Source organism: Bufo bufo, chromosome 9 (assembly GCF_905171765.1).
Source record: "Bufo bufo chromosome 9, aBufBuf1.1, whole genome shotgun sequence".
Taxonomy (NCBI): Eukaryota; Metazoa; Chordata; class Amphibia; order Anura; family Bufonidae; genus Bufo; species Bufo bufo.
The window spans coordinates 51,841,592-51,867,093 of record NC_053397.1 but is presented as its reverse complement, the minus strand read 5'-3'; the positions used below and the strand labels follow the sequence as shown (position 1 = coordinate 51,867,093).

At 43.0% G+C, this 25,502-nt stretch overlaps 1 protein-coding gene across 1 annotated transcript in view; it reads right to left on the bottom strand.

Moving 5' to 3' along the window:
- Nucleotides 1–25,502, bottom strand: part of ABCA4 (ATP binding cassette subfamily A member 4) — a 208,005-nt gene that overhangs the window by 63,270 nt on the left and 119,233 nt on the right. Inside the window, 11 exon segments of the mRNA XM_040408736.1 lie at nt 976–1,070; nt 1,256–1,441; nt 1,692–1,794; nt 3,745–3,869; nt 5,041–5,252; nt 8,735–8,818; nt 21,788–21,836; nt 23,159–23,364; nt 24,219–24,303; nt 24,420–24,613; nt 24,808–24,945. Coding sequence (XP_040264670.1) covers nt 976–1,070; nt 1,256–1,441; nt 1,692–1,794; nt 3,745–3,869; nt 5,041–5,252; nt 8,735–8,818; nt 21,788–21,836; nt 23,159–23,364; nt 24,219–24,303; nt 24,420–24,613; nt 24,808–24,945 — 1,477 coding nt within the window.

Here is a 25,502-nt window from a genome sequence, read left to right as displayed (position 1 = left end):
CCATAATGTGGACAATAATAGGACATGTTCTATTTTTTTCCGGAACGGAAATACGGACATACGGAAACGGAATGCACACGGAGTAACTTCCATTTTTTTTTGCGAACCCATTGAATGGTTCGGCATATGGTCCGGAAAAAACCCGTAACGGACACGGAAAGAAAATACGTTTGTGTGCATGAGCCCTTATTTGAACTCTGCATGGGAGTATTATTGGGGCGTTTTATGGCTGTATAGTTTGAACCCCGAATGGCAGCTTTCTTTGTGCATTGAATAATGTCTGATTGTATCTGAAGAAGGGTCCCCAAAATGTGTTATATGTTGGATTCAATAGAGACCTGATGGATCGTTTTTGGCTTGGCACTTGTGTTCTTCTTTGCAAATTAATGTCAGTAATATTGGGCACTAAATGGCAGTATTATTTTACATATGCAGCTTTCAAAAATATGAAAAATCTAAAAATGTTGAGCTGGGGGCCATCATTTGCTTGTTACCCAGAGATGCATTTTCTATAAAACCTGTCCTGATCAGACCCTCTGGACACTGGATATCCAGAAGAACCAGTAACGAAGTACTTGGGACTTTTCAATTTTTAGCTGGACATTTTACATCGACAGAAACTCATATTTGACTTTTTTAGACCATTGTTAATGAGTAACTTTCAGGCTTTCTGAAAGCCAATGATCTAATCCAAGAGATTATAAACACTCGATCCAAGGTCACCTATAACCAGGACTATTTCATTAGTTAACCTGACCAATAGACATTCATGAATAATCTTCTTATTCCTGATAACTTTATGCCGCAACTTCAGCAGCATTGTGAATGATTAACGTTCTCCGCTCATGGTGGACCTTCACACAAGAAGGAATGTGCCCAGGAGCTGTGCAGACCTGCATTAGGCACATTAGGCAACCAGATAATTTACTACATATCTTTAAAGACATTTATCCGTCAAAGTGATGTCCACCGCACCTGCTTCTTATCAGAGTGGGGTATGTCTTGAGGAGATAATCTGAAATATTTCGCTCTGTGAGGTCCTGGAGAATCTCGGAGCTCGGTTGGATCCTCTGAGAAGATAGGAAGATGCAGTAAAAATTCATTAGGTTCTTCTGTCCTCAAGGTTCTCTTGTTAGCATGAGTTATTAGTATTACTGTAATCTAATTGTGATCTAATGAAGAATCATCATCTAATAGGTCAGAACTAGTGAGAAGTATGCGAGAAGGAAATTTTTGGCAATTTTCCAGGCATTACCTGTGGCGGTGGTCGGCCCCCAGCCCCCTCTGGACATTCCGGCAGCATTATTAGCTTATTTTTTGTACTACACACACAGGATGGCGATGGATTAACAGGGGTCCACTCATGAGCTAATAGTATGTTGGTTACACTTGGAGACACGGTAGGGATGATCCACTCGCTCGATGTGTTTACACAGGGGAACTTTTTACTAAGAAAGAAAAAAAAAAACAGGATAATCTCTTAGTAAGACTTTTTATCTTCTGTCTCATGTCTCTTTTCATCTTTCTCTCTTTATATGAAAGAGTCTCTATTTTTGCAGTTTTTATATAGATATTACCTGTATAAAAATTAAAAGGCATAGGTCATCATCAATATCAGACCGGTTTGGGTCCGATTCCCGAAACCCCCAATGATTAGCTATCCGTCTTCCATTATTATGTACAGTTATTACTTACCCTAAGGACATATCCTTCATACATCGAATCCCGAAGCCCGGACTATTCAGGAATGCATTCGATATGGGCACCACCTGCTCACTGCCCGGCTGCTCATTACTAAAGTAATTATGATAAAAATAAATGCATTCATTATAAATATCTACAAATATATCTACACAAAGGCCCGGAAGCTATTAAAATAATAAAAATTTACTTCCCGATCTGAACCTCACGGATCTAGCGGCACTGCTTTAATCCTCCCCACTGTTGCAGCCAAGATTTTGGCTACAGCGATGACATGCCTGTATACCACACATGACTGCTGCAGCAAATCACTAGCCTTATGGCTGAGGCCAGTGATTGGCTGTGGTGGTCGCATGCGGGATACAGTCACATCACCGCTGCAGTTATCAAAACAAAGCCCTGCGAGGAACATGGGAGCTGTGGCTAGAATGGATGGGTTTGGAACCCTGAGTAGAGTTCTGTCAGTTCTCCTCTGTACTGCGCCTGTGCCGGGTACTGAAGCGTAAGGCAAAGGCGCGAGACTAGGAAAAGTCATGGCCACTGCCTGGTCCTGTCAATCAAAGGGCAGAGGGTTTGGCAGCAGGGAGAACGGAGCTCTAGGAAAACTGTAAGGCCTCTTTCACACGGCCGTCGCGTTTGAGGGCCGGATAGGATGCGGGTTCGTCGCGGAAAAATGTGCGATTCTTCTGCACGAGTGCAAAGCGTTTTAATGTGTTTTGCACGCGCGTGAGAAAAATCGGCATGTTTGGTACCCAGACCAGAACCCGGACTTCTTCACAGAAGTTCGGGTTTGGGTTTGGGATCGGTATTTGTGTAGATTTTATTATTTTCCCTTATAACATGGTTATAAGGGAAAATAATAGCATTCTTAATACAGAATGCAAAGTAAATTAGGGATGGAGGGGTTAAAAATAAATAAATAAAATTAAACTCACCTCATCCACTTGTTCGCGCAGCCTGGCTTGTCTTCTTTCTTCTTCTTTGAGGACCTGGGAGAAAAGGACCTTTGGTGACGTCACTGCGTTCATCACATGGTCCATCACATGGTCCATCACCATGGTGATGGACCATGTGATGAGCGCAGTGACATCACCAAAGGTCCTTTTCTCCCAGGTCCTCAAAGTAGAAGAAAGAAGACAAGCCAGGCTGCGCGAACAAGTGGATGAGGTGAGTTTAATTTTATTTATTTATTTTTAACCCCTCCATCCCTAATTTACTTTGCATTCTGTATTAAGAATGCTATTATTTTCCCTTATAACCATGTTAAATAATAAAGTTCGGGTCCCCATCCCGATCGTCACCTAGCAACCATGCGTGAAAATCACACCGCATTCACACTTGCTTGCGGATGCTTGAGATTTTAACGCAGCCCCATTCACTTCTATGGGGCCTGCGTCACGTGAAAAACGCACAATATAGAGCACGTTTCGATTTTCACGCAACGCACAAGTGATGCGTAAAAATCACCGCTCATGTGCACAGCCCCATTTAAGTGAATGGGTCCAGATTCAGTGCGGGTGCAATGCGCTCACCTCATGCATTGCACCCGCGTGGAAAACACATATCGCAGGTCAGCGTTTTCCATCACAGCAATTCTGGAGCATCTATTCATATGACTCTATGATGTGTCATTTCTTTATTATTCCTGCTATTTCTGAATGAATTACTAGAAGTTTGCAATGAAGGTCCAGATCGGTGTTACCATATGGGGGAGTGTCCCTGCACTGTCTGGCAGCAATGACTGGATAGTATCAGACTGAGCAGAGATACAGCTCCAACTGGTAACACCCCTCTGGCCCTTCACCGCAAGCTGCTAGAAGTTTATTCATAGTTTCTAGCATAAATAATAATAAGAGACATGTCAGGGGAGGTTACAGGTCATCTTTAAGCTCAGAACAGCAATGTAGAAACAAGAAGCTACAGAGAATTATCTTGTTGGGCCATACATGGAACCATGGAAGGCAGAATACGACTCTAGACTGCTGCGTTGCCTGCCTCTGGTATACAATGTGGGACCATTACTACTATACAGGTTCCTCTAACCTGAAGAAAATATACTGTTGTCTGTAGATCCATGGATGAAGTGTTAGGCTGGGGTATTCCCCGAAAGGAGGAACAATGAGAGTAAAGATTAGGGCCAGGAGCACAAAGCTGGCAGGAAGCACAATCTGCAAAGAGGGAAAGGTAACAAGGTATCAGGGAAAAGACGTGTGGACAGTAATGAGAAGTATAGTGTACGTGACAGTAATACAGACAGAATTCATAGATTTCACAATCCGTTAAAATGAATGCAGACTATTGGCCTGGCGTATGATTAGAGGTCACTCCATTGGCGTATACTGGGTGCATGGATGAGTTTGAATAACAAAATGTGAACAGTGCCTTGCAGCAGTACAGCAGCATCTCTCCCTCAGTGTCTGTGACAGACTCATGCTGTGAGACATAGGGGGCGGCAGGGCGAGACATCAGATTTTTTTTTTGCATACAATCCGCATTTTGTGCGGGTCGGATGCAGACCCATTCACTTCAATGGGGCAGCAAAAGATGCAGACAGCACACCATGTGCTGTCCGCATCCGTATGTCTGTTCCGTGATACCCGCAAAAATATACTACCTGTCCTATCCTTGTCCATTTTACGGACACGGATGGGACTGTTCTATAGAGGGCAGGACATTCCGTTCCGCTAAATGTGGAACGCACATGGCCTGTATCCGTGTTTTGCGGATCCGCAAATTGCGAACTACAAAACAGGCTAAAGTTGTGTGCGTGAGCCCCGACTGACAGCACACAGCCGCGCTCTGACGTCACACCATAACAAGCTTCGACACTCAGTAGGCATGGAGAAAGGAAATATTCATGTGCATAAACCAGCAGAGGGAAGGGCCCACTCCTGTCTCCAGAATATGGCGCCTCAAAGTGAAGAAGAACGCACTGCACATGTGAAGCATGCTCTTCATTCACTTCTATGGGAGTTCCCATAAATAGTTTTGCGGGCACGCTTGGCTATTTTCAGAACTATAGACGGAAATGAAGAGTGCGCTTTGCATGCACGGCCACCTGTCCATTTACCTCTATGGCAGTGCTGGAAATAGCCCATCCAGCGCTCGACTGTTATCTGAACTTCTATAGAAGTGAACGGAGGGTGGCTGCGTTTGCGCAGCGCACTCCCCTTCATTTTGGGAAGCCTATTCTTGACACAGGAGTAGGTCCCCAAGACGGGAGCTGCACCTGACATTGGCGGCATATCCTAGTGTACCAGTGTCTGAGATGATGATGATCTCTTTAAGCAATGAACAGAGGAAGGAAGGAGGGAATAGGGGGGAATCAGAGGACTTTACCTGGGCAAGAAAGTCTTTACGGCTACGAGTTGCATGTTGGTAACGTTTAATAAGAAGTGCTTTAAATTGCTGGTACAGAAGATCGCTGCCTTTTATCTGCCTGGATCCTTTGCCTTGAGTTTCTGTAGGACCAGGTTGATCATTGCAGGCATCAGGTGCAGCATTTTCAGCTGTACATCTCTGAGACTCTTTTCTCAAACATGTTGGTTCATCTGGGTTGGAAGATTGGGAGTAATAAGATATTTATGTAAGAAGTATTTGCACACCATGCACAAAATAGAAGCGTATTGTAGTTTTAAGCAATTAAGAGTTGGAAGCTACTTGGCTTATAAAAGGTTGTACTTTGGCATAGATAATTCTGTGCTATTCAAATAATGAGATAAGAAATGAGATACCTTGAAAGGCTGCATGGGCATAAACACTGGAATCAACAGCGAAGCCAACAAATTAAATTCTGATGTTCATCAGATGCTGAAAAAAGTGGCCAATTAAAGGGCTCTTCTGGGACTTTAATATTGATGGCCTGTCCGTATTGGAAGGCATCTGATCTACTGAACAAAGGGGTTGGTGCACGTCTCCATCATTGTTTACCCAAGCACAGCACAATACATGCGGTTTGGCTGCACTTGTACTGCAGGCCAGAACTGCATTGAGCTGTAGTACCAGGAGCAGCCACAACCACATGCATGGCGCTGTTCCTGGGTAAAGAATGGAGGGGATGCATCACTATCCAAGCTCTTTCAGTCAGTTGATCAGTGAGGGTGACAGACACCGACCAAATGTGTGTGACATATAAGGCACACTCTCCTGGTCTAGAATAGTTGGCCTTGACCGATATTTTGTTAGTTGAGAGTAAGCTTGTGCTTCGATAACACTTGGACTGCATCATTCTAGAATCTGTAGGCGGTAAGCAAGCGACTGCATCTAATTATAATCAATCTGTAGCTGTAGGGCGTGCTCATTTCCAGTTTACAGGTTGCATGATCTACCAAACATGCAACATGAGCCCAAGCAGAGGGTAGGCTACTTCTAGAAATGTCTGGCAAACATTGTTTCAGGTAATGGAGAAGTGTGGGTAAACTGGAGAATGTCTGGATTGACATCTACGGCATTGTGAACTGCTATCAGACAGAACACAAATGCACTTATTTCCACAGTCATTGCACATTCTGACTTTATACGTGTATTTTATATAATTTAGATCATAATTGTGGTGTACAAAATAATAACTACTCTAGTCACTGCTTGAGAAAGATCCCAGGAGGTGGATCGAAACGTCGCTGTCTGGTGAATAAAGTCTGATTTTATTTTACGCTTTGGAAGTGCCGTGGAATTTTTCCTGCTACTCTAGACACAGTGATATGTTTCCTTCCATAAGCGGTTTTTATACTAATAGACAAAAGGCAAGCTGCTTCTCAGCCTGTCTCTCACCTCCCTGCAAGGTCTTCTAATAAATGTGCTGTTTTACATGTAAACTATATTGAGTGGAGCAGATTTATCATAATTGTCTAAAAGAAAAATTGTTTATAATTTCCTAGAATCACAGCACAGCCTAATCCTATGGCCAAAGATATATTTCCTTTAGGCACAAGAGGCCTGACGGGACTATACAAAAAATACTGTCCAAACAGCCTCCAATACTTTGTAGCAGCTGAAATATCTGGTCAGAAAAGGCCTCTCTAAAAAAAAAATCAGCTGATTGCCAGAGGTTGCAGTAGCCAGACCAGTGGTGATCGGCTGATCGCCGCCTCAGCTTCAATAAGAAAGAGGATGTCTCCAATAAGATAGCACCTTTTAAAGGGATTCTGTCACCAGTTTTCAACCCTGTCAGCTAAACATATGCTGCTGATCAGGGCCTCATCACGATTCCTAATGTGGGCTTATAAATGTCATCTGTGGACTTATTTAGCTAAAAAACAGCTTTTACTAACCTGTCAGTCAAACAAATAAGGTGCCCAAGGGGATGTGAAGCGATGCCAGGTGCCGGCCGCACCCACCGCCGTTCGTGCCCAGCGCCGCCTTTCCGGACTTCTGCGCCGCCTCCTAATCCTCTGTGCCGCCTCTCGCTCTCCCTCCCTCCCCCCTCCTCCTGCTGTAAGATCTCGCGCATACAGGGGTTGAGCGAAGTGGCGGCGCATGCGCACTTCGCTGTAAGAAGCCAAATGGAGAAGTCCGCACGGGCGCATCAGGTAGAGGCCTGTGCGCAAGCGCGAGATCTTACAGCAGGAGGAGGGGGGAGGGAGGGAGAGCGAGAGGCGGCACAGAGGATTAGTAGGCGGCGCAGAAGTCCGGAAAGGCGGCGCTGGGCACGAACGGCGGCAGGTGCGGCCGGCACCTGGCATCGCTTCACATCCCCTTGGGCACCTTATTTGTTTGACTGACAGGTTAGTAAAAGCTGTTTTTTAGCTAAATAAGCCCACAGATGACATTTATAAGCCCACATTAGGAATCGTGAAGACGCCCTGAACATCAGCATATGTTTAGCTGACAGGGGTGAAACCTGGTGACAGAATCCCTTTAACTATATTTTCTACTAAAACATAGCTTTATAACCTACTAGGCTATAAATTAGGATGAAGGCTTATCTGTCTGAGAAATATATATCAGTCCAACAATTAGACTGCAACATGGTGGGACACAGTAAAAACACGCGAATATGGGTCCGCGCTAACAGCTCTCAGTCTATGGGAATATTCCCCAAGACTGAGAGCTGTTAGCGCGGACCCATATTTGTGTGTTTTTATATTGATTTATACAGGAGAACGGACCTACTCCTGACTTTGGGACTGCAGCTGGGAGAGAGGTTGGAAACCTGCACACTATTATTTATTGGCGATAATGATGGGACACTGAAGCCTTTTTTTCTTGGCCTGTGATGTCACATCCACCAGTCATGTGGCCTTTGACCACCTCAGTCCCATAGGACTGAGCTACAGTACCAAGCATAGCCATTATACAATGTACAGTGTGGTGCTTGGTATAATATGAACAGGCCAGAAGCACTTTCCCCATCAAACAGCTGAATGGCAGGGGTGCTAGGAGTGGGACCCCCACTAATTAGAAATTGATGACCTGTCCTGAGGATAGGTCATCAATATTTAACTCCCTGAAAATCCGTTTAAGGCCTCATGCACACGACCGTTGTGTCTTTTGCGGTCCGCAAATTGTGGATCCGCAAAACATGGATGGCGTCCGTGTGCGTTCCGCAATTTGTGGAACGGCACGGACAGCCATTAATATAACTGCTTATTCTTGTCCGCAAAACGGACAAGAATAGGACAGGTTATATTTTTTTGGCGGACCGCGGAACGGAGCAACGGATGCGGACAGCACACGGAGTGCTGTCCGCATCGTTTGCGGCCCCATTAAAGTGGTTCGGATGCGGACCAAAGCAACGTTCGTGTGCATGAGGCATTATTCTGTGTCCAGATTTATTGTAGGCAGGATAGGAGCCATCAACAAGCAGGTGATCCGTACGCTGGGTACGGCACGTCGGCAGACTCTCCTTAACCGCCAGCAGTGCCATTCTTTGCACCCCTTAGCAGACGTAGATAAATACAATACATACATGCTTTGCTTGTCCTCTACTGTGTCTTACACTCCTAGATATAACCTTAAAGGTGTAAGAAGAAGATTACGATAATCAAAAGCAGACATTCCCATCAGTTTACCCATCTTATCCTGCCTGAATCACCTTTATTATCGATATTGACAACTGTAGACTTGTTATCCGCTGCTAGACTGGTTCTGGATTTCCTCTGCTGTAACATCCATTCCTCTGGTGTTAAGATCAGGTGGGAAAAAGTCAAAAAGTAGAGCAATTCATCAACTAATCAAACTAAGCTATATAAAAATGGCCAAAACGTGTATTTTACTGGCCTCTGGATTTATTGAAAGGTAACGATGTTGTCTTTATTGTTCTTACTCTGGCAGAGGTTATTCATCTTTCATCAACTTCATTAAAGTTATATTTTAAAGGTACAATAAATATTTTGTTTATTGTATCTTAAAAGGGTTGTCCATTTTTTACTATTTTTTTTTTAAATATATATATATACAGTGGATATAAAAAGTCTACACACCCCTGGTAAAATGTCAGGTTTCTGTGATGTTAAAAAATGAGACAAAGATAAATCATTTCAGAACTTTTCCCACCTTTAATATGACCCATAAACTGTACAACTAAGTTGAAAAACAAACTGAAATCTTTTAGGCAGAGGGAAGAAAAAATATAAAAATAAAATAATATGGTTGCATAAGTGTGCACACCCTTAGGCCTCTTTCACACTACCGTTTTTTTTTTTCCGTTTTGCGGTCCGTTTTTTGCGTTCCGTATACGGTCCGTATACGGAACCATTAATTTCAATGGTTCCGCAAAAAAAACGGAATGTGTTCCGTATGCATTCCGTTTCCGTATTTCCGTTTTTCCGTTCCGTTGAAAGATAGAACATGTCCTATATTTGGCCGCAAATCACGTTCCGTGGCTCCATTAAAGTCAATGGGTCCGCAAAAAAAAAACGGAACACATACGGAAATGCATCCGTATGTCTTCCGTTTCCGTTCCGTTTTTTGCTGAACCATCTATTGAAAATGTTATGCCCAGCCCAATTTTCTCTATGTAATTACTGTATACTGTATATGCCATACGGAAAAACGAAACGGAAAAACGGAACCGAAACGGAAACACAACGGAAACAAAAAAACGGAAAAACGGATCCGTGAAAAACGGAACGCAAAACACTGAAATGGACATACTGTAGTGTGAAAGAGGCCTTAGGACTCCTGCACACGACCGTTGTGTGCACCCGTGGCCGTTGTGCCGTTTTCCGTTTTTTTTCGCGGACCCATTGACTTTCAATGGGTCCGTGGAAAAATCGGAAAATGCACCGTTTTGCAGCCGCATCCGTGATCCGTGTTTCCTGGCCGTGAAAAAAATATGACCTGTCTTATTTTTTTCACGGCCAACGGTTCACGGGCCCATTCAAGTCAATGGGTCCGTGAAAAATCACGGATGCACACAAGATTGTCATCCGCATCCGTGATCCGTGTCCGTGATCCGTGTCCGTTTTTTCCTATCATTTCAATGGCAAACTTGACTTCGATTTTTTTTTTCATTTTTCATGTCCGTGGATCCTCCAAAAATCAAGGAAGACCCACGGACGAAAAAAAGGTCACGGATCACGGATCAACGGAACCCCATTTTGCGGACCGTGAAAAAATACTGTCGTGTGCAGGAGGCCTTAGGCCTCATGCACACCACCGTTGTGTGCATCCGCGTCCGTGGTTCCGTTTTCCGTTTTTTTTTCACGGACCCATTGACTTTCAATGGGTCCGTGGAAAAATCGGAAAATGCACCGTTTGGCAGCCGCATCCGTGATCCGTGTTTCCTGGCCGTGAAAAAAATATGACCTGTCCTATTTTTTTCACGGTTCACGGACCCATTCAAGTCAATGGGTCCGTGAAAAATCACGGATGCACACAAGATTGTCATCCGCGTCCGTGATCCGTGTCCGTGATCCGTATCCGTTTTTTCCTATCATTTCAATGGCAAACTTGACTTAGATTTTTTTTTCATTTTTCATGTCCGTGGATCCTCCAAAAATCAAGGAATACCCACGGAAGAAAAAACGGTCACGGATCAACGGAAATCCGTTTTGCGGACCGCAAAAAAAAACGTCCGTGTGCATGAGGCCTTAAACTAATACTTTGTTGAAGCACCTTTTGATTTTATTACAGCACTCAGTCTTTTTGGGTAGGAGTCTATCAGCATGGCACATTTTGACTTGGCAAGATTTGCCCACTCTTCTTTGCAAAAACACTCCAAATCTGTCAGATTGCGAGGGCATCTCCTGTGCACAGCCCTCTTCAGATCACCCCACAGATTTTCAATCAGATTCAGGTCTGGGCTCTGGCTGGGCCATTCCAAAACTTTAATCTTCTTCTGGTGAAGCCATTCCTTTGTTGATTTGAATGTATGCTTTGGGTGGTTGTCACTTCATCTTCATCTTTCTAGCAGAAGCCTGAAGGTTTTGTGCCAATATTGACTGGTATTTGGAACTGTTCATAATTCCCTCTAGCTTAACTAAGGCCCCAGTTCAAGCTGAAGAAAAACAGCCCCAAAGTATGATGCTGCCACCACCATGCTTCACTGTGGGTATGGTGTTCTTTTGGTGATATGCAGTGTTGTTTTTGCGCCAAACATATCTTTTTGTAGACTTTTTATATCCACTGTATATATATATATATATATATATATATATATTTATATTTATATTTACTATTGATGACCTATCCTAAGGATAAGTCATCAATATGAGATTGGCAGGGGTCCGACCACCGGCATCCCCGCCAATCAGCTGTTTCAAGAGACTGCCTTTAAACTATTGATAGGTCATCGATAGTAAAAAGCGGACAACCCTCTGTCAGCAGATTTGTACCTATGACACTGGCTGAACTGTTACATGTGCGCCTGGCAGCTGAAGACATCTGTGTTGGTCCCATGTTCGTATGTGTCTGTATTTCTGAGAAAAATTATGTTTTAATATATGCAAATGAGCCTCTAGGAGCAACGGGGGCGTTACTTTTACACCTAGAGGCTCTGCTCTCTCTGCAACTGCCGCATCCTCTCCAGTTTCATTGACAGGCCAGGCAGTGAAAACGCCATCACACCTGGTCCTGTCAATCAAAGTGCAGAGGGTGCGGCAGTTGCAGAGAGAGCAAAGCCTCTAGGTGTAATGGTAACGCTCCAGTTGCTACTAGAGGCTCATCTGCATATATTAAAACATAATTTTTTTTCAGCAATACGGACACCTATGAACATGGGACCAACACAGATGTCTTCAGCTGCAAGGCGCACATGTAACAGGTCAGCCAGTTTCATAGACACAAATCTGCAGACAAATGTATAAAGTTTATATTAGATGCTCAGATAATCGTGCAGATTATCGCTAACATGCGTTCGTGTGAACACTAGCAATGATCTGGCAGTGTAATACTGCCGCTGATTACCCGATAAATGAGCAAACACTTATTCATCGGATAATTGTAATCTTTCTGCAGGTTTAAAAATAATAATTTACCGGTGGCAGATCATGCTGTGCAAATATGATCTGCTGCCGGCAAACAACTAGTCAGTATGGGAACGATCGCTCCTCCCCCTACTGGAGAAGATCGCTCCATGTAATAGCAGCAGTCTCCTCTGCTGAAGAGCAGGCGATTGCCGGGAAGGAACGCTTCCTTCCCGACAATCGCCTCAATGATCTGGATGTCTAATATAAGCTTTAGACGGATTTAGATAAACCCTTAGAGGACCTTGTGATTTTCCGATTTTGCATTTTTGTTTTTCACTCCCCACCTTCCCAGAGCCATCTTTTTTTATTTTTCCATCCTCATAGCTTTATGAGGGCTTATTTTTTGCAGGACAAGTTGTACTTTCTAATGGCACTATTTAATATTGTGTATGATGTAGTGGAGAGATGTAAAAAAAATTCTAATGGAGTGGAATTGGAAAGAAAACGCACTTATGCCACAGTTTTATGTTTGTGTTTTTTTTGTTAGTTTTTTTACGACGTTCCCTATGTGGTACAAATGACCTGTTACCTTCATTCTCCAGGTCAGTATCATTACAATGAGACCACACTTGTATAGTTTTTCCTGCGTTTTAATACAGAAATTTTTTTCTTTTTTCTTTGCGTCGCCGTATTCTGACCCCTATAACTTTTTGTGGGGCAATCTGTACTTTTCAATGATACCATTTTGAACTGTGTGACTTTTTTTTATCACTTTAAATTTTTTACAATTAATACAGTTTTACACAATTTGCCATATGGGATAAATATTGTTATATTTTAATAGTACGGGTGTTTTTGCACGTGGCGATATAAATAAAACGGAACGGACACGGAAAGAAAATACGTTTGTGTGCATGAGCCCTCAGTCTCACATGCTAAAGGTCAGATCATTTGTACTAACAATCTGATGTACAACTGATTGGCTAAATATTATGTATAGCCACTTTAAAGGCAATGTGCCAACTGAAAATGACCTATTGTTTAAATCACATTTTATCTTAAACCCTTAGTGACCACCCATATGCCTTTTTACGGCGGTCACTAAGGGGCCTTAGACTGGGCGGCCCAGTCTAAGCGCTGCATGGGTCCCCTGTGCAGCAGGAAGCAGGGGATCTTCTCTTACATGAGAGCTGCGCTCCTGCTCTAACAGCCAGAATCGGCAGGAGTGCCGATCCAGGCTGTTTACTGCCTTACATGTCGTGGGCAATGGCACCTGCTGCATGTAAAGAGCTGGCAGAGGGAGGGGACTCCCTCTGTTTCATGTTGGCACCCCGAAAAATCAGATTGCGGGGTGCCGATGTGTGTAAAGGCTGTCTGGGGTCTTAAATAGGCCCCAAGCCAGCCTTGAGTATTTTCCAGCAGGCTGTGCCTCTCTGGAGCAGCCAGCTGGTCAATGTCAGTATAGCACTGACTTAAAAAAAAAAAAAAAGTAAAAAAAACCACAATTAAATAAAAAAAAATCCAGTAAAAAAAACAAAGCTTTTTTTTACATAAAAAATATGCGTTTCAATTAAAAAGACTGCAAAAAAAATATCTCCCCATATGTTTGGTATCGCCACGTCCGTAATGACCCGCACTACATAAATCTCATGTAAATTATCCCCTATGGTGAACTCCATAAAAAAAGAATATATATTTTTTTAAATATGGCAGAATTGCGAATTTTTTCTTAGTTGCCACTGAAAAAACTTAATAACAAGCGATCAAAAATAGTAATTGACTCCAAAATGATACCAATGAAAACTACAAGTCTTCCCGCAAAATCGAGCCCTCATACAACTCCATAGAAAGAGAAATAAAAAGGTTACTGGGTCTTGGCAAGATTTTCTTCCATTTAAAAAAGGGGCTTTATTGCGCAAAAGTAATAAAACATTAAAAAAATATATATGTATTTGGTGTCACTGTAATCGTACTGACCCAGAGAATAAAGACATTATGTTATTTATACTGAAAATTGAACGCCATAGAATTTACAACGTAAAAACTCAGTGGCAGTATTGCTGTTTTTCCCATCTCCCTCCCAGAAAGAGTTAACAAAAGTTTATCAGAAAGTTATGTGTACCCCAAAATGGTGCCATTAAAAACTACAACTTGTCTCACAAAAAGTAAGCTCTCATACAGCTATATAGACGGAAAAATAGAAAAGTTATAGGCGAAGATGAAAAAAGGAAGAAAAACGCTTGGTCAGTAAGGCCCAAAACAGACAGGTCACTAAGAGGTTAAATAGATTTGTTTTTAGAATTTTTTGAGGATTTTTGTTTTAATTTTGCATGCCACTCTCTATATTTAAAGAGGTGCTTGAAAGTTTGTGAACCCTTCAGAATTTTCTAGATTTCTACATATATTTGACCTAAAACTGCATCAGATTTTCACATAAATTCAAAAAGTAGATAAAGATCACCAAATCAAACAAATGAGTTAACAATATTAGACATTGTGGTTTATTTATTAAGGAAGAGGATCAATGTCACATGTCTGTGAGTGGCAAAAGTATATGAACCTTTAGGATTAGCAGATAATTTGAAGGTGAAATTAGAATCTGGTATTTTTAATCAATTGGTTGACGATAAGGTGTGAGTAAGCAACTTTAAAAAAAAAAACAGTAATCTAAAGTCTGATCTTCACAACACATGTGTAACACCCCAGAGTGGTCGTACCACTCCTGCACCCTGCTACTATCTCTAATGGGCTAACCTGTATGTCATCTAACCTAACCTGTATGTCATTATTCAAGTAAAGCTGCCATTGAACTTCATCTTAAGGTCTAGACTCAAGTTAGTCTTTTAAATCTCTCAATTATTTCCCCTTTTCATTGCTTCGGAGCCAAAGCCTGGGGTCCAGCGGTATCCAGGTAGGAGCAACGTGACACACATAAAGAGACATTCAGGCCACACTACACCACTTGGCATTCCTACACCTGGAATGCGGAGGGCCCTTGGGGGAGGCGCCCGTTGCAATTTTGGCATCACGAACAGGATTTACTTTTGTGCCTTTATGCTACAGGCGATGATGTATGTTTTTCTTGTACCACAAGAGCGGAAAAACAGGGAACCGCCCAGTCCAAGAGCGAGAAATGACAGCCGTGCCCACCGGGAACTTCCCTGTCTAAGCGCAGAGAGTGAAGACTCCACCATCAAGAATCCGCCCCTCTTCCCAGTGTGTCCCAGGCAGCAAGAGGAAGACAAGATGGTGTGTACTCTCAGGCCTAACTGGGGAGAGATGATGTGGGGCAGTGACGCCGAAGTGCAAGCCGCCCTGGAGTAAGTAAAGCAGAACCCGGAGAAAGAGGCCGAGGTGTCCGCTGTGCCGGCAGGGCCGGCGCCACCAGTAAGGCGACTTAGGCAGTCGCCTAGGGCGCCATCTAGCAGGGGGCGCCCTTTTGCGGTGTAAAAAAAAAAAAAAAAAGTTGGTTATATAAGTTCGGGCGGCCGGCCGGCGCCGCCCCTCATGCTGCGCCTCCTGAGCGCTTGCCGCTCTAAAGAATCTCCGGCTCAGTGCTGCGCAGCCTGCTGTGTCTACCCTGTGCTACTGCTGTTGTTAGTGTAGCGTGGCCGAGCGCTGTTCGGTCCGCGGTACAGGAGCTTTTGTTTCCTGTACCCGGCCGGACTGACATGAAGTGCTCACTTAGTGTGCACTTCCTTTCAGTCCGGCCGGGTACAAGATACAAATGCTCCTGTACCGCGGACCGAACAGCGCTCGGCCACTCTACACTAGAGGTGACCGGGGGGTGTAAAATGAGTGACAAGGGGGGGGAGTGTAAAATGAGTGACAAGGGGGGGGTGTAAAATGAGTGACAAGGGGGGGGTGTAAAATGAGTGACAAGGGGGGGGGTGTAAAATGAGTGACGGGGGGGGTGTAAAATGAGTGACAAGGGGGGGTGTAAAATGAGTGACAAGGGGGGGGTGTAAAATGAGTGACAAGGGGGGGGTGTAAAATGAGTGACAAGGGGGGGGTGTAAAATGAGTGACAAGGGGGGGGTGTAAAATGAGTGACAAGGGGGGGGTGTAAAATGAGTGACAAGGGGGGGTGTAAAATGAGTGACAAGGGGGGGTGTAAAATGAGTGACAAGGGGGGGTGTAAAATGAGTGACAAGGGGGGGGTGTAAAATGAGAGTGACAAGGGGGGGTGTAAAATGAGAGTGAGGGGGGATGGGGTGTAAAATGAGAGTGAGGGGGGATGGGGTGTAAAATGAGAGGGACGAGGGGGGGTGGGGTGTAAAATGAGAGGGATGAGGGGGGTGGGGTGTAAAATGAGAGGGACGAGGAGGGGGGGTGTAAAATGAGAGGGACGAGGGGGGGTGGGGTGTAAAATGAGAGTGACGAGGGGGGGTGGGGTGTAAAATGAGAGTGACGAGGGAGGAGGGGGGGTAAAATGAGAGTGACAAGGGGGGGGGTAAAATGAGAGTGACAAGGGGAGGGGGTAAAATGAGAGTGACAAGGGAGGGGGGTGTAAAATGAGAGTGACAAGGGGGGGTGTAAAATGAGAGTGACAAGGGAGGGGGGTGTAAAATGAGAGTGACAAGGGAGGGGGGTGTAAAATGAGAGTGACAAGGGAGGGGGGGTAGAATGAGAGTGACAGGGGGGGTAGAATGAGAGTGATGGGGGGGGTAGAATGAGAGTGACAAGGCAGGGGGGGTAGAATGAGAGTGACAAGGGAGGGGGGGTAGAATGAGAGTGACAAGGGAGGGGGGGTAGAATGAGAGTGACAAGGGAGGGGGGGTAGAATGAGAGTGACAAGGGGGGGGGGGGGGGGGGGAGAGTGACAAGGGAGGGGGGGGGGGAGAGTGACAAGGGAGTCCCCAGAGCCAGACTGCAGGCAGAGACCAGATCATCCTGGTGGTAAGTAGACAATGCAATATGTTTATTATGTAATTGTTTAGTTATTAATAATACATTGGAGACTAATTTACCTCACATTTAGGGTCCATTCACACATCCGTGTGTGTTTTGCGGATCCACAAAACACGGACAGCGGCAATGTGCGTTCCACATTTTGCGGACCGCACATTGCCGGCACTAAGAGAATATGCCTATTCTTGTCCGCTATTGCGGACAAGAATAGGACATGTTCTATTTTTTTCAGGATCGGAATTGAGGATCCGGGTCCGCAATTCCGTTCTGCAAAAAGGGACAGCTACAAGAAGCTAGATTAACCCTAAGGGAAACATAGCAGTTCTTTTAATTTAAAAGCTGAGAAAGGGGTGGAACATATGTGATGTCATGATATGGGCAGATCATCTGATAAGGGGGGGGGGGGGGGGGGGGCGGCAATTTTTATCTTGCCTAGGGTGGCAAAAACCCTTGCACCGGCCCTGTGTGCCGGCTTGTGCGGCGGAGGCAGCTGAAGTGCCCACTCTGCTGCCGGGTCTGCCACCGCCACCTACTTTCCAGCTGGGATACCAAGTGACCACCCCCTTGTCCTACAACCTGACGGTGATCAACTACCAATTGCCCTGGAAGATGGCGTCGGCGGCAACAAAAAGTCCCCAGTTCCCGACACCATCAGCTGAGGTCCAACTGCCACAGCCCCTGCAGCCGCAGATCCTTAGTTCCCCTGCTCCAGCAGGAGATTCCGACACTTTGAAGCAACAAGTGGCTGCAGCCATTGCCAGTGTGACCAGCCGGTCACAACCAGATGACTCCACTAAAGGGCAGTGGAGCTCCACCAGCGCAGCCTGTCTCACTTACAAGAGGCAGGAGCCCTCTCTGATGAGCTTTAGCAGTTCTAGCAGTGAGTAGGACTTCAGATACCTCCTCTAAGGAGCTTCCCTTCTGAAAATAGAGAGAAAGAAAAATCATGGACTAATCGGAGCCACATCTTGGATTGAACTTGAAGGGTAAGGACTTGTTGGTCATCTTTTTGTTTTGTTGCCCTCGTTTGGCCCTCATCTGGATGGACATGCCTTGTTAGGACTCTGCCCATCTTCAGTAACTTCATGTTCCAAGTTGCGCCTAACAGCGCCAATCCCCTTTTTTTCCCCTTCTCAGGTTGAGTGGGAGCCCCATTTGCAAAAAAGGTTCTCATTGAAATCGCTGCTATTTGAGATCATACCTTATGTGGATTACAAAGGACCCAAGGAATAGACTCAAACGTATACCTGAGCTCTTTGCGGTCTTTTATGTAAAAATGATTTGCTTTCTGTATTTGCACTATATTTTTGCACTGATGTTTTACTATTTCAGCAACGTTAAAGCACTTTAGCCCATTGTCTGGACTCTCTTACGGGTACAACAATGTGACCTATGATGCACTTTTAAATAGACTTTGGTAAAATAATATTGTTAACCAGATAGTTAGCACCTTACTTCAATGCTCATATAGACTGCCTCTGAGGATGTTAATACTAATGGTCTTATGTCACCTTTTGTTAGCTTAGAAAGCCTAGGCATTGTATTGTGTTATTGCTACACAACACAGGGGGGACCATGTGCTAAGTCACAAGCAGATCTAACACCGTCAAGGCTAACCCCGCTGCTGATAAATGTGTGTTTATATATTTCTTGATGTCATAAGGCCTTGTTTGCAGCCTTAAGGAAATATGTTTAGCTACCGGTTTAGTCATCAAGGTGACCGTGCAAAAAGCTTTATGTAGACCTTGGTGCTAGTAAGGGATTACAGGATGAAGCCACCCTTCTATTTGCGGGTGTCTCATAACATCATTGAGGGATTACAGTACATGACACCCCCCACGCTTGCAGTGGTACTAGAGCTCGGTATACATACAAAACCAGAGTATTTGAGAGGTCGGTGCAGATTTTTTGGTTCTCTGGTTTCCGAGAGGAAAAACTGTGAATAGACACCCTACTCATACTGGCAAAGACCTGGTGGTAGCCGTTGCTATATCAGTCTATGTATACAGTAATAATAAATAGTTTCATGCAGCACTCTAATAACTTTCCTTGGGTACCCTTAGAGCACACCCTAAGCACAAGCCAAGGGCGGCTTGGTTTTAAGAAAGGGGGTATGTAAAACCCCAGAGTGGTGTTACCACTCCTGCACCCTGCTACTATCTCTAATGGGCTAACCTGTATGTCATCTTATGTATTTTGTTCCAGGTCCTCTCCAAATTGTGCATTGATAATATTGTTATGCAACTGTTATACAAGTAATGTGCCTGGTTCACCAGCAGGTGGCAGCGAACACGGCAGAGCTTTACTTAGGTAGAATGGAGCTCTCCATTACATTCTAACCCCCCCTCTGGAGAGAAGTGGGCTAGTCCTACTTCCTGCAGGAAGGGTGGGGACCAGTTAAAGTCAGTCTAGTTTACCCCCTCGGCTGGACGTGCCCCTGCCAGCCAGAGCACCTTAAGCTCTGCTGGTCATGGAGACAGAATCCTAAAGCCTCAGAAGCCAGGAGAAAAGTTCCTTGGCTGAACATAAGTCCGACTACAGAGTGAAGTGCAGCATCAAGAAGAAGCCAAGTTATTCAGTCAGCTTGTCAGTACAGCAGAGAGAAAGAGATAATGCAGAGTGTATTTTGCCTGCCAGTTTATACTAAAGCCTGCTGGAACCAAGACAAAGCCTGAAAACTGTTTAAAGAAATGTTTATTCAAGTAAAGCTGCCACTGAACTTCATCTCAAGGTCTGGACTCAAGTTATTCTTATAAATCCCTCAATTATTCCCCCTTTTTATTGCTTCGGAGCCAAAGCCTGGGATCCAGCGGTATCCATGTAGGAGCACCATGACACACATAAAGAGACATTCAGACTGCACTACACCACTCGGCATTCCTGAACCTGGGATGCGTTATAGGAGGGCCCTGGGGGGAGGCACCTGTTGCACATGTTTCTGGAAGTGTGTCATGGGGGGAACAAATAGATTTCTGAGGAACTCAGAACAGTTGTTGATGCTCATCAGGCAGGAAAAGGTTACAAAACCATTTCTAAAGAGTTTGGACTGCGTCAATCAGACAGACTGTGTACAAATGGAGGAAATTCCAGACCATTATTACCTTCTCCAGGAGGGATCGACCAACAAAGATCACACCAAGAGCAAGGTGTGTAATAGTCCGCAAGGTCACAAAGGAACCCAAGGTAACCTCTAAGCAACAAAAGACATTTCTCACATTAATGTTCATGAGTTCACCCTCAGGAAGACACTGAACAACGTTAGTGTGCATGGCAGGATTGCAAGGAGAAAGCCGCTGCTCTCCAAAATGAACATTGCTGCCCATCTGCAGTTTGCTTAAGATCACCTGGGCAAACCAGAAGGCTATTGGAACAATGTTTTTTGGAGGGATGAGACCAAAATAGAGCTTTTTGGTTTAAGTGAGAAGTGTTATGTTTGGAGAAAATAAAACACTTCATTCCAACATAATAACCTCCTCCCCTCTGTGAAACATGGTAGTGGTAGTATCATAGTTTGGGACTGTTTAGCTGCACCTGAGCCACAACAGCTTGCCATCATTGATGGAACAATAAATTCTGAATTATTCCAGAAAATTCTAAAGGAAAATATTACAACATCTGTCCATGATCTGAATCTCAAGAGAATGTGTGTGATGCAGTAAGACAACGACCATCTGCACATAAGTCGTTCAACCAAAGAATGGTTAGAGAACAATAAAACTAAAGTTTGGGAATGGCCAAGTCCTGACTTTAATCCAATAGAAATGTTATGGAAGGACCTGATGCGATCAGTTCATAGGTGAAAACCCACCAACATAACAGAGTTAAAGCTGTTTTGTACAGAGGAATGGGCTTAAATTCCTCCAAGCCAATGTGCAGGACTAATCAACAATTACCAAAAACGCTGCAGTTATTGCTGCATAACTGAATGCAAAGGTTCACATACTTTTGTCACTCAGAGACGTTATGTTGGATTATTTTCTTCAATATATAAATGACCAAGTCTAATATTTTTGCCTTATTTGTTTGATTTGGTTATCTTTATGTACTTTTATTACTTGTGCAAAACTCTGATATATCTTTATGCAGAAAAACTGAAAATTGTGAAGAAAACTTTTAAGCGCCACTGGAAAAGGAATATCTAAAATCGTGCCGTTTTCTCACTGGCCACTAGGCCTCATAATATGTTGAGACTTCTTGTCCTGTACATGTAACTTTTCAGTAGCTATCGCATCATCATTACAAGCAGGATTAGAATGACATATATCAGAATGAAGTCCCCTCCTGTCCATTGTGTCTATGGAACATGATGCTGCATAATTTTAGGCCTAGTGGCCAATGGGAAAACTGAATAATTTTAGGATGATCTTTTAAATATAAATAGGAACATGGAAAATAAAGCAAAAAGACCAAACATTTAAAAAAAATATGTTTAACATATAAAACTTGATTTAAACCGTAGGTCATTTTCTGATAACACATTCCCTTTATAGCTGTAGACTGAAGAGCTATTGAAGATGAGGAAAGAGAAGAAAGCTTCTGCAAGACTCTTCTGGTGGTCACTTATGACACTGCCAATATTATTAAATAGGACAAAAATATCTCAATAATATAAGACAAATTGATAATAAAATCTAAAAAATATTTTATGTACATGTGCTACATCCTTCCCTGGTTTGAGACCCTGGTGTTGGATAGAAAAAAACAAAATAATAATAATTTAGATCAAGTGAAGTTCCCGAGAACTATGTAATTTGTAAGATCTCCAGTAAGTTTCCATTAATATTCAGTCATACTTGCCAAGTGGTAAGAGAAGAGGTCAGTCAATACCTGGCGTTTCTGTTCCAGTCACTGAATCAGCTGTAACTTTTAAGAAGATCTGTAGAGAAATATTTAAAGAAAATTAATTTGGAATATTTTTTTCCATGGCGTAAAGGCATGCTCTTGGGTCCTTATAATAGACCTGTTGTGTTAGGAGCAGTTAGAGAATGTCTGTAGGCCCTATTCATAGCAGTCTACTTCTTGTATTTTATTTTTAGATTTTTAAAATGATCCCATTCATATTTATGGGGTTCAAATGGATGCTCAAATGCTTACTCTGCCACTGGTTGTAGAGTACATTATAACATATAAAGTTCCAAAATGGCTTCTTATTGTAATATTTAAAGAACATCTGTCAGAAAGGTCAACCCTATTAAACCAGTCATACTGCCTAGTAGGGTTGATCATGCTAATTAAAATGATACCTTTTTTATCTGTATGTTGAACAGCTGCAGAGATATCTGTGTTTTAATTATATGCAAGTCAGAAAATTCAAGCACCAAGGGGCTGGCCAGAGCCCTTTAAGTACTGCTTTTGTAACTCCCCTCTGCTACACACAAATGGGAGGAGGGGTGTTGCAAAAGCAGTGCTTCAAGGGCTCTGGTCAGCCCCTTGGTGCTTGAATTTGCTGACTTGCATATAATTAAAATATAGATATCTCTGCAGATGTTCAACATACAGACAAAATAAAAGGTATTGTTTTAATTAGCTTGATCAACCCTACCAGGCAGTATGCCTGGTTTAATAAGGTTGATCATGCTGACAGATGCTCATTAAAAGTTATAACTAAAGTACTGAGGTCAGGGGTTAGAGGGTGATTAGTATATGTAATGTGGAATTAAGCTTTGTGGTTAAGCTTATTAAGGATTTCAGACCAATATGTACATTTAAAGGGAACCTGTCATGTTGAACATTGTGTTTGAGCTGCAGGCAGCATGGAGGCAGCAGAAGGAGCTGAGCAGAATGACATGGAGTTTTGTGGGAACATATTCTGTATAACTTGTATTTCATTCAGTTAAATTCCTGCTCATTCTGGGCTTTAAAGTCAAGGAGGTGGTCCTATCAGTGATTGACAGCCTGCTCTCTATGACTTTACATATAGGGAAAGCAGTCAATCATTAACAGGACTGACTCTTGGACTTCTGATGGCTGGTTACACAGTGTTTTCATGGTGACAAGTTTGCTTTAATTTTTTTGTACATCTTATATGTGTTGTATGCCCTTTTGTAGCAGAAAATTAGAAGTCATTTCAGAGTTGTAATGTTATGGCTATAAAAACGAAAAGTTCCCAAATGTTTTTTTTACAATTGAAAATAGATATATACGGTACTTCTAGTTGAGGTGATATACACAGTGCTACAATATGGGTGTAGTGTTTACCTCCTCCAATGGTGTATCGGAGATTCCAAAACTGCTTAGTCCCAGGTCCCCCATAGTCTCCTCCAGTTCTCTGAATAGACTAGCATAGGCTCTGTATTTGAAATCTTTACCAGGTAGTAGATAAACTAATTCCTGCCCGATGCTTTCTATGAGCTTTGCCTCAGGAACGTGATGATGAATTAACTCAGTCAAACCAGCCACATCACCTGTAGGAAGATATAGAAAATAGTAGGTATTCCCTCACCCAATACTCTTTTACCAGGAGAGAAATGACAAGTTGGATGATAACTTGATGGCAAATATCTTTGTGCTGCAGACAACCAGCTCTGGACTGCCTATTGAAGAAATCGGCTCTTGCATAAAGAGACCAACAAAAATAACTCTATAATACCACATAGGGAATAAGTGAATTTCTTGAAACTCGTTTTGGTTCCGACAAAGACAAATTGGTTTTGATCCGAATAAATTCAAGGCGAATCGAAAGTTCCCCAATTGTCCTGAAAAGTCATGTATGACACTCTAAGGTCTCCTAAGACTGTATCCAACCCCTTTCAAGCTCTTAAATGCAAAGACTGCATTATAATGATAAAGTGACAGTGACATATATGTCTTTGGGTAAACGGATGGTGGCCGGTGGTAACAAACACCCTGTTTAATAAAACACTACACTGGCAGATTTTTTCAAAATTAAAAATGGTCCCATTTTTGGTGCCAGATGCCTCCTTATCTGTCTTCTGATCTGTAAAGTGGTTAACATAATTTTGCATAGTTCGTCTGAAATGAATCGCAAAAGCTCCAGATTCTCTGAAATCCATAGTTTTTGGGAAATTCATAATGAACTCTGGTTCCTTAGAATTGATTCACTCATCTCTAGTACCATACCTATATAGTAAGTCCTATAGCATTGTCAGCCAGGAGCCCACACAAAGGAAAGGGAGCATTCCTAGACTAATCAAAATAGGACTCCTAACCTGGTGCAGCTTTGAATTTCGGGGCTGACTTTATTCATAAGGACAGGTACATCATAAGGACTCTCCGAAGGACTATTTGACAATCTTACCATCTAACTCTTGCTCCAGAGGTTCTTCTTTCACTTTAGGAGCACAACTTGGACATGGACAGGAACAGTCAGATCGACAGGAAGCCTAAGAACGTAAGTGCATACCAATTATCAATGTTCAAGACTTAGGAGAATATGCCATGTTATATTTCGGGATTAACTGAGTACAGTGGTTGCTGAGGAAGAAATCTGTAAACTTACAGAATCTTTCTTCACTGCATCTTTCACCTTTCTCATTCTCCTGACCAGAGTTAAGTAGAAGCCTGTTCCAAAACAGTTCTTCAGGAATAAGGGTGTGCCGCTGCAGTAAAGCTTTCCTTGAGAAATTATTGCAATTCTATCCCCCAGGAGATCGGCTTCATCCATATGATGAGTAGAGAGAATAATGGTCCTGCCTGGGAAAAATAAGTGTTACCTACTGTAGATATACTACATATATGATGAACAACTTTTAGCCATTTTCATAGTATGCATACAGTGAGCATTATTTAAAAATACCCACTAATACTTTTCATTTGAATGTTACTATATTTATGTTATCTTGGGCATTTTCATACATTGGATATTCATATATGTCTTCACAACCTACCTGATCTGTATTTCAATAGCAAATCCCAAATAGATCGTCTAGAATAAGGGTCTACTCCTGAGGTGGGTTCATCCAAAACCACTACTTTAGATTCGCCAACAAATGCCATAGCAACAGATAGTTTTCTTTGCATTCCACCTATAGTTAAGGAAAAAAATATTACTTAACAGAAAGCACCCAACCTCCAAGCAGAATGCAAGCTTGCTGTACGAGTGTTATGTTATATAGAGGTATGCTGGTGCCTCAATTTAAATTTTTTTAAGACTAAAGTGTATCAAGGTTATAATTTTTGAAGATCTGGGTCATAAAATTGGAATTGATAGCATTCTGTGGTTGTAGAGGAATTCCAAGAAAATGTATTGATGTATCTTTAGACTTTTGGCAGGTAGATCATGTGACTCAATGAGACTCACTGGATCCTTCTGAATCTGCTATATCCTGCATCTGTTTTATCAAGGGAACCCCAATGAGACTCAATGGCTGCCACAGCGTCTGCTGTCTGGACAGGAAGTCAGTTTCTCTATTCATTCCTATGAGACTGACATTGAGGCTCTCACACGAATGAATAGTGAAACTGACTTCCTGTCCAGACAGCAGATACTGTGGCAGCCATTGAGTCTCATTGGGGGTCCCTTGATATAAAAGCCAAAGTATTGGACGCTGAAAATACATGAATAAATCAATAGTAAGTTGTT